The 15,855-nt window shown below is 43.2% G+C and overlaps 1 protein-coding gene across 6 annotated transcripts; it reads right to left on the bottom strand.

Moving 5' to 3' along the window:
* Positions 1–451: 451 nt before the first annotated feature.
* LOC123412281 lies at positions 452–14,488 on the bottom strand. Of its 6 annotated transcripts, none has more exons than XR_006613460.1 (8): positions 14,020–14,488; positions 12,818–12,959; positions 12,229–12,289; positions 11,945–12,127; positions 11,705–11,846; positions 10,613–10,813; positions 4,952–5,075; positions 4,754–4,844 (listed from the first exon to the last, which is right to left on the bottom strand). XR_006613460.1 is itself a non-coding variant. In XM_045105231.1 (7 exons), the coding sequence occupies exons 1-7, from the start codon at positions 14,372–14,374 to the stop codon at positions 613–615; spliced, it is 1,167 nt and encodes a 388-aa protein (XP_044961166.1). In that variant the 5' UTR covers positions 14,375–14,488; the 3' UTR covers positions 452–612. The 6 variants fall into 6 exon arrangements, 4 of the variants coding, with proteins under 4 accessions (XP_044961166.1, XP_044961165.1, XP_044961167.1 ...); XR_006613461.1 differs by having other exon boundaries at positions 10,613–10,796; XM_045105231.1 differs by lacking the exons at positions 4,754–4,844; positions 4,952–5,075 and adding an exon at positions 452–752 and having other exon boundaries at positions 11,945–12,070.
* Positions 14,489–15,855: the final 1,367 nt, after the last annotated feature.

The following is a 15,855-nucleotide window of genomic DNA, read 5'->3' as shown; positions in this document are numbered from 1 at the left end:
ACGCCGCACCCTGGCCATGCAGTCGACGGCTATCGCCGCCCATTGGCGTCGCCTCACATACCACCCCCGCCCCCGTCACGGCTCTAACATATTCACAGCCTCCTTGTCGGGAGCATCGTTGTCCTTGCCGTCGTCCGCGTCGCTGTCTTCGCCGCCATCCGTCGTTCTCGTCGCCATCTGCAATCACATCGTCATTGGCGCCCTTCCGCGCACAGCCCTAACGCACGCCACCCTCGAACTTATCGAGCGACATCGACCCGATGTCATAGTTTTCCATTCTAAATGTGCATTGAAATTATGTCATATGTAAATAATATTATCACGCCTGGATTTTATCTAACCCGATGTCATAGTTTTCCATTCTAAATCATTCGATGCGCATTAATTATGTCATATGTAAATAATATTATCACGCCCGGATTTTTTTTAGATAAAGGGATTTGATTACTTAAGGGTTTTAAGCATTACACTCGACCTGTACATAACAAGGATGCACACAGCCACAAGTTCAGGAGTTCACGAGTACCCAAACTAAAAATAAAGCAAGGCGGATTACATATCATGATGAGAAATTGTAAAGCCGCCTAAGAGGATGGTAGATCAATCCGGAGACTATGTTGTCATCCGTGCCGGGAAAATAACTCCCTGGCCGCGGCCTCCCAACGTAACGCCACCTCCAAAAACAAGTCTCGTTGCTCCACACGCTGCAGGGCCGACCAAGTTTGAAGCGTTGTTGTACACCGATGAATAACCTGCATAAAATAAGAATGTTTGTCGTTAAAAACCTTGTCATTTCTACATAGCCATAGCGATCAAATAACGGTAATCGCTCCCACCCTACTGAATAGTTTAAACCTATGATCAACCCCATTTAACCAGTTGCCAAAAATGTTTGCAACAGAAGTCAGGGTATATAAGGTAGAACCTATCTGGATGGCTGACCATATAGACCTAGGGAACTCACACTGAAAGAATAAGTGTGTAATAGTCTCGTCATGTTGACAGAAGACACACTTTTTTACTTCCATGCCAATTGCGTTTGGCAAGGTTATCTTTTGTAATAATTACACCTCGACGAAGATACCACGCAAACACCTTAGTTTTTAGCGGGATCTTCATCTTCGAGATTTTGTTATTGTCCATAATATCAACTGGTACTTCGGGTAGGATTAATGCTATATACATGGAAGCAACCGAGAATTTACCATTCTTCGGAACACTCCATCAAAATTTATCTGGACCTTCCGACGGATGGATGGGATCCAATCAGTAGGCAAGGCGTTCCAAGATGCTTGTCTTGTACCAAGTAAACTTCTCCTGAACGAAACATTTGGTGGGGAGGTACCCAACACCTTAGCAATCGTGTCACTCTTGTTTCGTACAATCGGATACAGAGCCGGATATTGCTCTCTGAGAGTGGATGGGCCTAGCCATTTATCCTCCCAAAAGCGAATTTCCGATCCATCCCTAATTGAGAAAGATCCTTGTGGGAAAAAGAACTTCGTAGCCATCAGGCCTGCCCAGAAGTGTGAATCGCCAGGCTTCCAAAGAACCTGAGATACGGCTTGATTTCCCACATACTTTCTCCTAAGGAGGGTTTGCCAAACTCCATCTTCAGAAAGAAGCCTGAATAGACATTTATCCAGCAAAGCTCTGTTCTTAACCTGAAGGTCATGAACTCCGAGCCCTCCTTGGTCTTTAGGGCAGCAAACCACACTCCACTTAGTCAGCCGATATTTTATCTTCTCATCACCCCCTTGCCAAAAGAATCTAGATCGGAAGTAATCCAATCGTTTTAAGACTCTTTTAGGTAGTTGGAAGAATGAAATCATATACAGTACCATGTTTGTTAGTACCGAATTTATGAGGACCAATCTTCCACCAAGGGAAAGGAGTTTGCCTTTCCAACTATTTAGTCTTAGTTGAAGTCTTTCCTCCACCTTTTTCCACTAGCATTTGTAAGTCTTCGATAATGAATCGAAATTCCCAAATAGTTGATAGGAAATTGGCCTTGTTCACAGCCCAAAATTTCAGCATACAAGGCGGTGTTTTCTTGAGCCTCGCCGAAACAGAACAATTCACTTTTATGGAAATTAATCTTAAGCCCCGAAAGTTGCTCGAATGCTAACAAAATCAACTTTAAGTTACGAGCTTTTTCGATATCATGTTCCATAAAAAGAATTGTGTCGGGGGCATATTAAAGAATCGATAAACCACCATCGACTAGATGTGGAATCACACCTTCAATTTGGCCCACGGATTTGCGTGTTCGATCAAGATGGCCAACATATCAGCCACTATATTAAATAGCATTGGCGATAACGGGTCACCTTGTCTAAGACCTTTTTTCATTTGGAAGAATTTGCTAGTATCATCATTGACTTTGATGGCTACACTTCCTCCCAAAACAAAGCTATCTATTAACGCTCTCCATTCAGAAGAAAAACCTTTCATTCTGAGTGTTTGCTGAAGAAAAGACCAATTCACTTTATCATAGGCTTTCTCAAACTCAATTTTAAGAATTACCCCGTTCAACTTTTTCCTATGTAGTTCGTGAAATGTTTCATGTAAGATCGCCACCCCATCCAAGATATTACGACCTTGCATAAAAGTCGTGTGAGACGGACGAACCACATGATCTGCCACACTGTTCAATCGAATCGTAGCGACTTTGGTAAATATTTTGAAACTAAAGTTAAGGAGGCATATAGGTCTGTATTGTTGAATCCTTTCAGCCTAGGTAATAAAATTATCTCATCAAAATTGAGACGACACAACTCTAGTTGTCCATCATGAAGACATGCGAACAATTGTAATAAATCAGACTTGGTGACATCCCAAAAGTTCTGATAAAACTCAACCGGAAAGCCGTGAGGTCCATGTATCTTATTATGTTTTATTTAAAAAATCGCCTTTCTCACCTCATCCTTTGAGTAGAGTTTAGTAAGTAAGCTATTTTCTCATTTAAAACATGGGATATATCCTCTGTGCGATACTCATCGAGTGTGAAGTTGTCTTCCTTTGGGGTTCCGAACAGGCATTTATAATAATTTGTAATGTACGACTTTAGTTGTGACCCGGATAAGAAATAGGACTTGTATTATTCAAAATCAAGAAGAATTACAATCAGCATGGCGTCTGTCCTCTCTACATGTTCAGAACCACGTCATGCACGGATTCACCGAGAATTTTAAAAAATTAAAGCAACGGGAGCAGCAAGTTTCAGATATGACTGACGGGAGAAACTGGGACCGAATCGGATTCAGAGAAATGAAATTTGACGCGTGATCCATCTTGTGCATGTCCATCGTCTATAAATACCAAAGTACAGAACACCTTCGCATCCCACGACACCTTCCGATCCAGCCGCCACCCTCTCCCAAATCCCCAGTCGCCAGCCCTCGATCCCATCCCTAGCTAGAAGCTGCAGACCAGCTAGCCGCCGGCCGGGATGGAAGGGCTCGACATCGACGACGTCTTCCAGCACTGCCGGCTGAACCCTACGGAAATGGATGCCGTCACGTACTACCTGCCACGCCTCCTCTCCGGCGAGACGCTGCACGGCGTCGAGAAGTTCATCCACAGCGTCGAAATCTCCGGCTGCGAGCCCAAGGATCTCGCCGCCCGATACGCGCCCGTGCCGCAGGCCGTGAGCAGCGGCGACCGGTTCTTCTTCACCACGTGCAAGAGCAAGAACGGGAGCAAACTCCAGAGCGTGCGCACCGCCGGCGGCGGCACCTGGACCATCCAGAAGACCACGGAGATCAGCCACGCGGGAGGCAAGGTCGGCGAGGTCAAGAACCTGTCGTTCAAAACGAAGGGCAAGTCCACCGGCTGGGTCATGGAGGAGTACCGGTGCCTGCTGCCTGAGGCCACCATCGCCGAGGGGGTGAAGGTGTTCTGCAGGATGCACTTGGCTCAGCATGCTCCTGCCGCCGCTCGCCAAGAATCGGCCGCGTACATGCTTCAAGAACCGCAGCCAGAGGCCGCGACTGCGAGCACGCACGCACAGAAGAGGCCAGCGCCCGCTGCCGCCGCCGATCCTCATCCCCCACGCCCCAACAAGAGGATGCGCGTTGCCACACCATCCTTCACCGCTGCTGCACCGGTTTTCTTGCCGGATGAGTCAATACCTGAAGCTGACGACGACGACATGGGCGGGTTCTCTTGCTCAATGGAAGAGCTTCTCGGGCTGCAAGTCGACGAAACTCTCAGGGTGGGAGCTCCAGAGAACATCTCTCCGCTCGAAGCTGAAGAGAACATCGAACAGTCTCACTACTCCGAACCAGACGAGGAGCTGCAGTTCCTACTCGATGAAGCAGCAGCAGAGCATGAGCCACAGGCCGTCCCTGAAACTGAAGCAGAGTGGCAGGCCGACGAGGCGCTCGGGAAGGATGGGGAGGCATATGGCTTTGATATCGAAGAACTAAAGAGAATGATGGAAGCCGACGATGCGCTCGGGGAGGAAGGGGAAGCAGATGGTTTTTATATTGACGAACTAACGAGAATGATGGAAGCCGACCCAATTGAAGTCACTCGAGCCAAAACTGGCGTGGAGATGGACCAACAGGAACCTCTGTACCTGGATTGCTTGGACCAAGTCATGCTGGAGGATCGGGCCATGCACAACCCTGCCTTCCGTGATGCTGAGAAGGAGGAAAGGCACAATGACGCGCCGGATCTTCACGCACCATCACTTGAGGGACACGACCACTTGTTCAAATTGCCGCCGAGCTTCTTCGATCCATTTGAAGCAGCGTGGAAGGCCGAAGAGGCGCTCGAGAACGAGATGAGGAACAATACCGCGGCCAATCTGCTTGGAGGATACGACAACTTCTTCTCGTCTGCAAGTGTCCATTAAATCCGATGTTGAAATTGTATGCAAAGTGTATACGAGGATATTCACTGGCTGATATATTAGTTCGTCCTTGTTCGGTTGCCACGGATGTACCTCTGAGCAATTTGCTCCACTTGTTCATGCAAGCTACTGAAACTGTTGTTCTTCTTCTTTCTCCTGTGATGGATTTTCTGAACCTTGCATTCGCTCCTGCACTATACTTCTTCTGCTATGTTTGCTGTGATGGACCATGTTAAAACTGCTCTTATCTTTTTGTATATTAGTCTCAGATAAGCAAGCATAATGCAGTTATGATCTGGGCAGCCGTAGATAAGCAGTAACTATCTTTGTAAAATGAAAACTGTTTCGCTGCTCGTGATAATCTACAGAACAACTTCAAGTTCATAAGTTGCAGAGCAAATTCAAGTTTGAGGCAAAAAAAAAAAATTTGTTCTGTCTATTTTGCATCGCTGAATTCATGCCTTTTATCATCAACTAAAGCCTGATCCTTATGGGAGATGCTAAATTATTCTTCGTTCTCCTGTGATGAATTTTCTGAACCTTGCATTCGCAAATTTGTATGTTGTGGCTCATGTATTTTCTCTTAGTTTCTCTCAGGTCTCAGCTCCAAACTTGTTAGTAGAACTTCTCATGATTCTGGTCAATTTCTATTCATGGTCAACTGCTAAGCTCTTTGGTTCAGTTCTTTCGCTCACATTTGGTTCTACATGAATCAACTCTCAGGTCTCGTTTTTAGTGAGGTTTCCTCTGTACTATCGTTTGAGCAAAGTTAAGCAAGTACTCCTCAACTCTCACAGCAGTTCAGACCTTTTCACGTAAGACTTGAAAGAATGGCAGGTTTTTTTTTTGAAAAGGAAAATAATATCAGTTTTTTCTTGAAAGAATGGCAGTTAGCCATGCAACCTTAAACCTTTACTACCAGCTACTGCTAGTCAACTCATCTCAGACCTTCGGTTGAGAGGATACCTGAAGGAAAAGAGAACCAGGTAAATACAGCCTAAACCACCACACCCTCTTCCTCCACCTATGATCTCTACAGCAAAAAGGTGTGAAAAATCTTCTACGGCGCAGCCCGGAGTTGCTTCTTCATACCCTGCGGCCATGGTTTCCACCTATTTTACATGTGCTAGGAGGTATGTTTTGACTCCAGAGTCTTTCTTTTTTTTGAAAATGAAACTTTCGACTCCGGAGTCAGGAGGTCCAAGTATGCAGCTTAGATTAAGTTTTACATGTCTGATTAACTTCTGGGTGTGCTTTTGAGAGCAGATGTACAATCCGGGGTTCATAAGTTGTTAAACCTGAACTTGCAAATCTTGTTCAACTGTCAAACAATAACCTTGAGGAGCTCTCTCTGAACATTTCACATTTATTTGGTTGGAGAAAGCTTATTTCAGATTAGTTGACAAGACATCTCGACAGATATTTTGTGTGGAATAAGTGGAAATGGGATGTCAGTGAAGAAATGTTTCTCATCGCTGCAGGATTGTGCAAGCTGAAAACAAGACATGCCCAGCCTCCACATGTTCATGATTTACAGTGTGCAGTAGTCATATTTTTCCTTGAAATCTTAGTGCAATCTGTCTGTCTTGTTGTTAACTGAATTTACAGTATGTAAGTGGTGTCTAAATTCTGCAGTATTTATGTTCATGACTTACTGAACTATGTTGTCTTTTTTAACAGTGGCTTGATCTAAATAGTTGTATTTTAGCTCCATAGTTCTGTGTAATTTGTGCCTTGATTTTCTGGCATGTCTGAATTTTGTTGCTCCTGTGCTTGCTACTCCTTAATTCACACATGTAACAGGAGGTACAAGAGGTTAAATTGAATCTAACCTTCCAATGTTATATGTTTTGATCTCCTTTCTGAATTTCCATTTGTTATTTTCATCTCAAACAAGTACCCATATTTATAAAGATCTAGTGAGCATTCCCACTATTGGAGAGGGAGAGATCCGAATAGGTTTATGTGACTGATCTTGCTGACCATTTAACTCTGAACTTGCCGGACAGTTACGAACTTTCTTTTGTAGTTTCATTGACTATGCATGAATCCCATCATTCAGTCATATTTTTTACTGGTATACAAGCGATACGAAACGCTTGACTTCGATTCAAAAGCTATCCAGGAAGATCTTCGATAACCGCAATAGCAATGCCGATTTATAATCTGATGAAAGGCCTGCGTGAAGTGGCAAGTGGAGCAAGTGTTTCATGCAGGATTCAGAAGTTAACTTGGAAGAACTACAGGAAGAAGGGAGCAGGTCGATGGTGTCTCGTATCTTCTTGAGTCTTAACTTGCATGTCAAGGTTCAAAAGGAAACGCGAAGAGTCGAACTCCTGACCGCAAGCTATAAAAGCTACGGCGGTTGACGCTCGAGTTGTACTTAAGTACTAGCAACAGGGGCATCCCTTTTTAAAAAACAACCCAATATTTCTGCCAAAAAATGTGAACAAGTTTCTTAAAACATGCGAATAATGTTTGAAATTGCGAAAAAAATTCAAATATGAATATTTTTTGAAAAATTTCAACAAATATGAAAACGTGAATTTTATTTAAAAAATGCTGAAAAAATGTTAAATATACACTAAACAGTTTTTAAATACCCAGTGAACATTTTTGTGATATATGCTGAAGCATTTTTAATACACATTGAACATTTTTGTGATATAGACTGAACAATTTTTAAATACGCATTTAGAATTTTGTGATATATGCTGAACAATATTTTAGTACACAATGCACATTTTTGTGATATATGCTAAACAATTTTTGTTTTGTGAACAAGTTGTAAAATGTGAACAAAATGTGAAAACATGAACAAAAATTTGTAAAAAGGAACAAAATTTTAAAACATGAACTATGGAGACAAAATTTTAAAACATGAACTATGGAGACAAAATTTTAAAATTTTGTAAAAAGGAACAAAAAATTGTAAAAAGGAACAAATTTTTAAAACATGAACAATTTAATTGCCATCGATGGTGGCCTGCCGGGCGGAAGGTGCAAGTTGTATGGGCTATGGACTGGGCGGGCCATAGCTTATGGGTCAATTTGTTTTTTTCTAGGGTACTCATGGGTCAATTACTCTGTTCTTCATTTTTTGCTTTATTTTTGTACTTTTATTTATGCTTTAAAATACTGTACATATATATGCAAAAAACATTCTTTAAAAACGCATTTGAAAAATGTTGAAATGTATTTGAAAAATGTTTAATAAGTATTAAAATGTTAAATAAATATTAGGAAAAGGTTGAACAAGTATTTGAAATTTTTGAATAAGTGTTAAAAGTTGAACAAGTATTTAACAATGTTGAATGAGTATTAAAAATTGTTGAACGAGTATTCAGAAGATGTTAAACGAGTATTTCGAAAATGTTGAATAAGTCTTAAAAATGGAATAAGATTTTCAAAATGTTGAATAAGTACTAAGAATGTTGAGCGAGCTTTAAAAATTGTTGAATGAGTATTAGAATTTTTTTTGAATAAGTATTAAAAAATATTGAACGAGTATTTGAAAATTGTTCACCCAGAACATCATCCACCCAGACTGAGGCCACCATCGTCCACCCAGAACGAAGCTTCGACCCGTCCGGGGCCTAACATTGGTCCATTCGAGCATGAGCTCCCAGTCATGGCCGTCACCATCGCGCGGACACCCCGCGTCGTCGGACCGAACCGGAAAGAGGAGAGGCACCACCACTACCGCACCCCACCGTCAGTCAAGCCGCGACAAGAGACCCGACGGCCGATGCAACCACCATACGACGGCCAAACCGTACCGGGACAAGGGGAAACCCCTCCCCCTCACGGTCTAGCCCTCCACCCACCAGAGGTGCGAGGAGACATCACAACCGACCAACATGAATAGCCTCGAGTCGCACCCCCCACGCCGCGCCTGCAACTGCGGTCGGAGAAAGGACAGGGCCACCAGCACGCGCCCGTAGCCCGTAACCGCTGGCAGCCATGTTCGAGCAAATTCCCCCAAGGTAAAGAAACATGCAAAACTTGGAGGGTTCTTTATCGGGCATGAAGATGTAGTTTGACTGTGATTTAGGCATTGTATATGAGCTCCTGTGGCTCCTTTTTCATGGATGATTACTTGTTTATGAGGATTTGATTTGAGCGAAGAATAGGACATTGCTACGCTAGTGGCGATGCAGAAGTCGAAGTACGACGGTTTCGTGTTTGGTCGTGAGTTCATCCAGACAGAATGGGTTGATGCGCAACTACTTTGGTACACCACCGTTTTCCAGAGAGGTACTTTCGTCGCCAATTTAGGATGTCCAAAGATTTGTTCATCCACATTTGCATTTCCGTGAAGTAGCATGCCGATCCTTCAAGCAGAGAAGGAATTGTGCTAGTTTGCTTGAACATAGTACCGAGCAGAAGGTCAGTTCCACTTTGCACATGATGGTCTATGGTGTTCCAACATATTATATCAATGACAATTTGGTGATGGCAGAGAGCACTTCTATCTTCTATGTAAAACAATTTGTAAAGACAATGGTGGGTCCATAGTACTTGAGAGCACACAATGCTTAGGATATTCAAAGGCTTTTGAAGAGGAACAAAGTCTCTGGGTTTTCAGGTATGCTTGGGTCAATCGATTGCATGCACTGGAAGTGAAAGAATTGTTTTAAAGCATGGCATGGACAGTTCAAGAAATGCTCGAAGGATGCCAACATCATTCTTGAGGTCGTTGTTGGTTAAGAAACATGGATTTGGCATTCAGATTTTGGGATGTCTGGATCTTGCAACGATATCCATGTGCTCGACCGGCAACTCTTTTTTGCCAATTTAACCAATGGAGAAGTTCCACCAATGACCTTTGAAGCAAATAGCCGCGTATACTTGCAAAATCGAGATTCGGATACACACGATGAACTTCAGAAAGACTTGATGAAGGAGCACTGAAAATGGCATGGCAAAAGAACCGCCAAGTTTCATTATTTGTTAGTTGTATTGTGCACATGTTGTAGTTGTGATGCATTTGATGTTATGGATTTGATGAATTATGTAACAACTTAATATTGTGGACACGTGAAAATTTGAAATTTTAATTCAGGATGTTTTTATTTCAAATTGTGCAACTGCACAGTGGTTGTACACATTCACGCGGCCATCGGTTGGTTTTACATCTTCACATTTACATCAATTATTGGGGTTGGAGTTTTACATCACAAATATACGTCATCTGTTAGAGTTGGCTCTTTTTTAGATGTAAAAACACATTTTGGTGATTTAAATTATACAAAACCCAGTTTTACATCTTCAAATTTATATCATCTATTGGAGATGCTCTTAGACTATTCAAATGCAGAATTCAGGTCAGGTAAGCAAACATAATTGCTAAAAGTTTAGATCATCATGTGTACGGTCAGTTCCAATGTGGTCAGTTGTTCGGTTCGGTTTTGGTGCGATTCCTTGTTCAGTTGGACTATTGGAATTATCTTTAGCATGGATCTCGTTATATTTAAAAGATGCATATGGATCAACAGCAAATATATATATATATATATATATATATATATATATATATATATATTGATGGTACTATTAGAATTATCTTTAGCATGCATCTTGTTATATTTGAAAGCTGTATATTTGAATTATCTTTTCATCTAGAAACTAAAAGTATTTGTTATCTGAATTATTATTATTTTGCATTACTTTTTTCAGGAATACGTGAAAGCTTGCGTGTTATTGCATTGATAGAAGGAGCTGAAAGGGGTGCGAGGGTAGCCACAGATGTACCTTTGAGGAATTTGCTCCACTTGTTCATGCAATATAAAACTGTGGCTCTACTTCTTGCTGCTGTGAGCCTGCAATGGTACTTCTGCTCTGTTTCAAGATATATACTACTCCTGTGAGTATAATCTTGTTTTTCGTGTCTTGGGCTGGAATATGCCGTCTGATCCCAAGCATAGTAGGTGCGGTTCTGATCCCATGGAGAATTTGTAAGCTATGTGTCAGTTAGTACAATCTAGTTTTATGGACATATATCTAGTTGACAATGAACAATAGCGTACTAAAATAAAGGTTGATGCAGAATCTGCATGAACTAATCTATTATACATACTACATCATGTGGATTGATTTACATTGAGAGAAAACAGTATTTAGAATGTTTTTGATACGAAATCAGACTATCCTAGGCATTTAGTCGAGTTATACACATCCCCATTTTCTGTAGCTGTGTTCTCCACGTCACCACGCACCACAGTTTGTTTTCATCAGTTGCCCAGGCCACTGGTGAGCCACCCCTATTGTTGTCAGCCTAGTGAGCTTTCCATTCCTTGTGCAACTGGCCATAATTGTAGTTAGATCTTGTTGCAGTGTCATGCTAGCTACTTGGTGTATTACGTTGCAGTACTGATCATATGTTATCACATGAAATCCTCGTATTTTTGCGATTTGTGAATCAGCTGTTCATCTGGTAACTGTCCTCTGATACATCAATATCAAGAAATGACCCTAGTACCTGAACCATCAAGCTACCGGCTGAAAAGAAAAACAAGAGTCAATATTCTCGCTCTGGGAACTACTCCCTCCTGTAGGAAACCTAAGGTGTTAAATTTATTGTCCAAGTTTGAAGTATAATATTACAAAACACAGTCACAAGAAAGTACTTTTGGAAAAACATAGCCTTATTGTGCTTTAACATAACCCACATGTTCTCATATTAGTAGTTGCATAAATTTGAACTTGGATGGCCAAACTACGCCCTACATTTCCAAACAGTGAAGGAACATTGATGGTTTGTACTGCAACTAATCATCAACTTTCATCATTGAAAATTCGTAATGCAGAATGTAGCTGAGAATGTGGTGGATGGTGAATAAGTACCTATGATGAAGACAGCTCCAATAAGTCCAGTAATGTCCCATCTCTCACCATGAATTGCCCATGCAAAAGTAGCACCCCATACTGGTTCCAGACCATAAATTATTGCAGTTTCCGTAGCTGATACATCACGCATAGCAACAATATGATGACAGGAAAATAACAGGTAAAAAAGAAGGTATTCCAATAAAAATCTTTGACACCAAACTGAAAAGAATTGACATTGCAAGACTAGTTACTGACCTCTGCCCATAAACAAAATGTTGTTGCGATTATGCCTGTGTATAGTATTGCTAGCCAAGGAAACGATGACATCATACTGAATAACTCTGTTGGTGTCCGTGATTTTAACGTCCAGGGTACCACATTCTGGAGGAAGCATTTAACAATGAATGAGACTGCCAAGACAACAGCTACGACAACGACCTGATTTTAAACCCATTTTTAGAACACTTCATCGAGAAGAAAGTGGAAAATCTTCACAAGATAAATGCAAGAGAAGCACTGAGATTTTGTCGATAACTAACCTGACATACAACAAGGGCTAGGAAATTTTCTTTCTTCATTTTCCTGGAAATATGCTCGATTCTGAGCATGTGAATTCCAAAACAAAAGGCACTAAGGAGGGTCAGAAGATCACCAACCTAAAGACTGTATGCAGAGACAAAATCAATCATAGGTGCATGCAACAATCATGAGGGATGACTTTGACAAAGAGGGAGATCAAATTAAAGATTCAGGAAAAACATAGTAGATTCAAGAGGAAAAAAGGGGATTGGGGATGCAATTGCAATATTTAAATGGTTCATTCCAATACAAAGCCAAAATAAATAAAGAAAAGTTGCAGCAGGGCTTTGTCCTACTGTACAGCTAAAAAAACAATAAACCATTCATGGCTTATCTAGCCAGGTAGTCACTGCCTATGGAGCTCGAGCCATACATGATATGTCCAAGTTGTGCAGTTATTATCAACTTAATGAATCAAGAATACAGAGGTCAAATTCTAAAGCACACTAATTCAGAGCTCAAATTCTAAAGCGCACTAATCTTGACACAGAACAGTATTATAAGCCATAAGACAAATAAAAACGTTCAGAATAACTTGTGGATCTTTACATGTAGATAGTCGACTTACACATGGTGGAGAACCACTTAACTCCAGAATACCAACCCCGAGAACTGATAAACATGCTCCAAGTCATGTATATGCAGGTATTTCTGCTCCAAGAATACCATCCAAGAAAGGAACAATGATCACCTGAATATGTTTGAGTAAAGAACATACACCATATCTTATATGGAATACTTTATGGACTAAACTTGAGAAAGGATCTTACGGTGAGGGCGGATATGGAAGATGCACGACCAGCATCAGCAGTAACTAACCCAATAGACTGAGTGAGGTAGGCCAAGGTTACCCAAATCCCCAGTTCTACGCCCCTAATAACAACTTGCATGTCTCTGATTGACTTCAACAAGAATAGCACAAAAGGAATGGCCGCAATAGTGAAGCGTGTGATATTGAGAAGGTCAGGATCCAACATAGTTGGCGCTTCTTTGACAATAGAAATGGTGCTTGCTGGTAGAAAAAGAAAGTTCAATTCAGCTGACTATTCAGGAGAAAATCTCAGACAAGAAGTGATCAGCAGTACTCATCATATTTAAAATAGGGTAGCGAGATGCGAATTTACTTGTACTGTTCATCTGAAATTGGATTCACATTTTCCAAATCACACTACTATAGTATAGTGTATTACAATTTGACACTCATTCTATGTGCAATAATCGGAAAATGGAGCATGGACTTCTATTCTTAGTAAGCAAGCACTAAAGAAATATAACAGTAACACTCAATACTTGATGGTAGAGCCTTAGAGAAGAGAAAGAGGAGAATTGGCATGCTATACCAGGCAAAAAGGATAGATACAACATTCATGAGAAGGTATGCGCAATCACAAAATACATAGAATATGCTGAACACGCTCGCAACAGTATTATGTGCGAATTGCAATCACACAATTTATACCTGAAATGTCCATTTCATAGATTAAGCTATTAATCCATGAATGAAGCCATAGTACGGTATATGTATTCCAAAAAGTATATTTCCGTGTACACTAGCTGACTAGCATGCAGGTACGACACAATTCTGTTGTCGTATTGAAATAAACCTCACCATTCCAATCCGAGAAGAAATCACCCGACATATGACACATCCCTCACCTTGTCATTAATCTCTGAAATACTATCGAACAGGTGGTGTGCAGCGTGCAGTGCATATCAGAAATGCGGAGCGGGGGAGCCGAATACGTCCATACCGAATATGAGGACTAGCAGGTTGAGCAGGGCTGGGCACCAATGACATGGCCTTCCGCCACGCAGCGCGCGCCTGCCGCATGGCCTTCCACCGGGGCGTCGACAGCGGCTCCTCGGGGACGGGGCTGGAGGGCCCGCGCGTCCCGGCGGCACCGCCTTCCTCCACCACTCGCCCTCACCCGACGCCTTGTCCGGGTGGGACGACCTCCTCGCCGGAGGAGGCGCGGTGTCGCCGGACGGAGTCGCGGAAGGGGGCAGGAAGAGGTGGCGTCTTCTCGGCAAGGGCGTAGTGTGGGAGCCGGGGAGAGGGAGGTACGAGAGCAAGGGGAATGGGCTTCTCAAATGCGAAGGCGCCATGGGCGGGAAGGACTCGGGAGCTCGGAGAGGAGCATCTCGCCGGAGGAGGAAGGAGGGGACGGTGAGACGATCGAGTGAGGGGTGCTGTGCTGCGTAGCAAGAGTACTAGTGGGTGCTGTGCTGAGTAGCAAGAGTAGTAGAGTACTACTGCTTGTGCGGATATTATTTATTTATTTTTATTGAGAAAGAAGATATAGGCCATTTGAAAAGGTAAATGCTTGAAACTACGCGCCGGCCGAACGACCCGCCGGTCGTCCACACACACGCACTATCCCCTCCTCAGACAGCCACGTGGACTATTTTTTTTCCCACCTGCCACCGATTTGCTTCAACCGGTCATACAAGGGCGACAGGGCCGGCGGCTGCTCCGGCGACAGGACCGGCGGATCCGGCGACAGGGCCCGCGGCGGCAGCGACGGGCACGTTCTCCAGCGACCTATTCTTCCTCTCATCTCTGTCACATCTATTATCCGTTCCCATCAGATCCATGGTGGACGGAAAAGTTACATCCGGCTACACGGGAGCTTCAACCGGCAGACGGGAGGAGCTGCAACCAGAATAGCGACAGCGGGCGGGTGCTCCCATAGCCGGCAAGTGAGGTTGCTGCACGAGGATCTGCAGGGATGATGTCGCGAATGCTACAATCACGTATCACAAAAGCTGCAAGCATCCAAAAAAAAGCTACAACTGTTGATAAAAAAAGTTACAACCACGTCCGTGAGAGTTGCAACCAAACTTCGCCGGAGTATGTAGCCGGAGTTGCAACCATGATGAAAAAATGCTGCAACCATTATACAATTTTGCTACATCAGTCATTCTGTTTTGTTGCAACCATATTGTTTTTTTGCTACAACCGTTGGCATGGCGAGCTGCAACCATGATGGGAAAATGCTACAACCATTATATATTTTGTTACATACTCGTTCTGTTTTTGTTGCAACCGTATTGTTTTGCTGCTTCCACCGACAATCTTTTTTCTTTACGTGAGGCAAAATGCTACAACCATTATACAAATTTGCTACATCTGTCATTATGTTTTGTTGCAACCGTATTATTTTGTTGCAACCGTATTCTGGCAACGGAGCTCATCCCGGAGCTTGAGCCCAAATCCATGGCAGCCCGTGATAGATGGTCTTCCCCTCCTCGAGCTAATCCTGCCTACCGCCGCCGCGAATCCGGCCGCCGCCGCCGCGGATCGGGGACGGGCCGACGTGGGGGCAAAGGCTCCGCGGTTGAAGCTTTTCTAAAAAACGACAGGGAGCGACCATGACTGGAGCTGCAAGGACGGCGACCAACGGCGAGGACGGGGACGGCTTTTGCGACGCTGCGCGGTGCGGGTTGCGGCGCTGCGGTGGGGACGAAGGCGGCTTGCATCAGTGCGGGGCGGGATGGGGCTGCGCTCGAAAAAAGAAAGAAAAAATAAAACACGGATCAAATGATAGGGTTGGCTGCATCGGGCGGCTAGGGCACGACCGGCGCAA

Source organism: Hordeum vulgare, chromosome 7H (genome assembly GCF_904849725.1).
Source record: "Hordeum vulgare subsp. vulgare chromosome 7H, MorexV3_pseudomolecules_assembly, whole genome shotgun sequence".
NCBI lineage: Eukaryota > Viridiplantae > Streptophyta > Magnoliopsida > Poales > Poaceae > Hordeum > Hordeum vulgare.
This window is presented reverse-complemented; position numbering and strand designations above follow the sequence as displayed.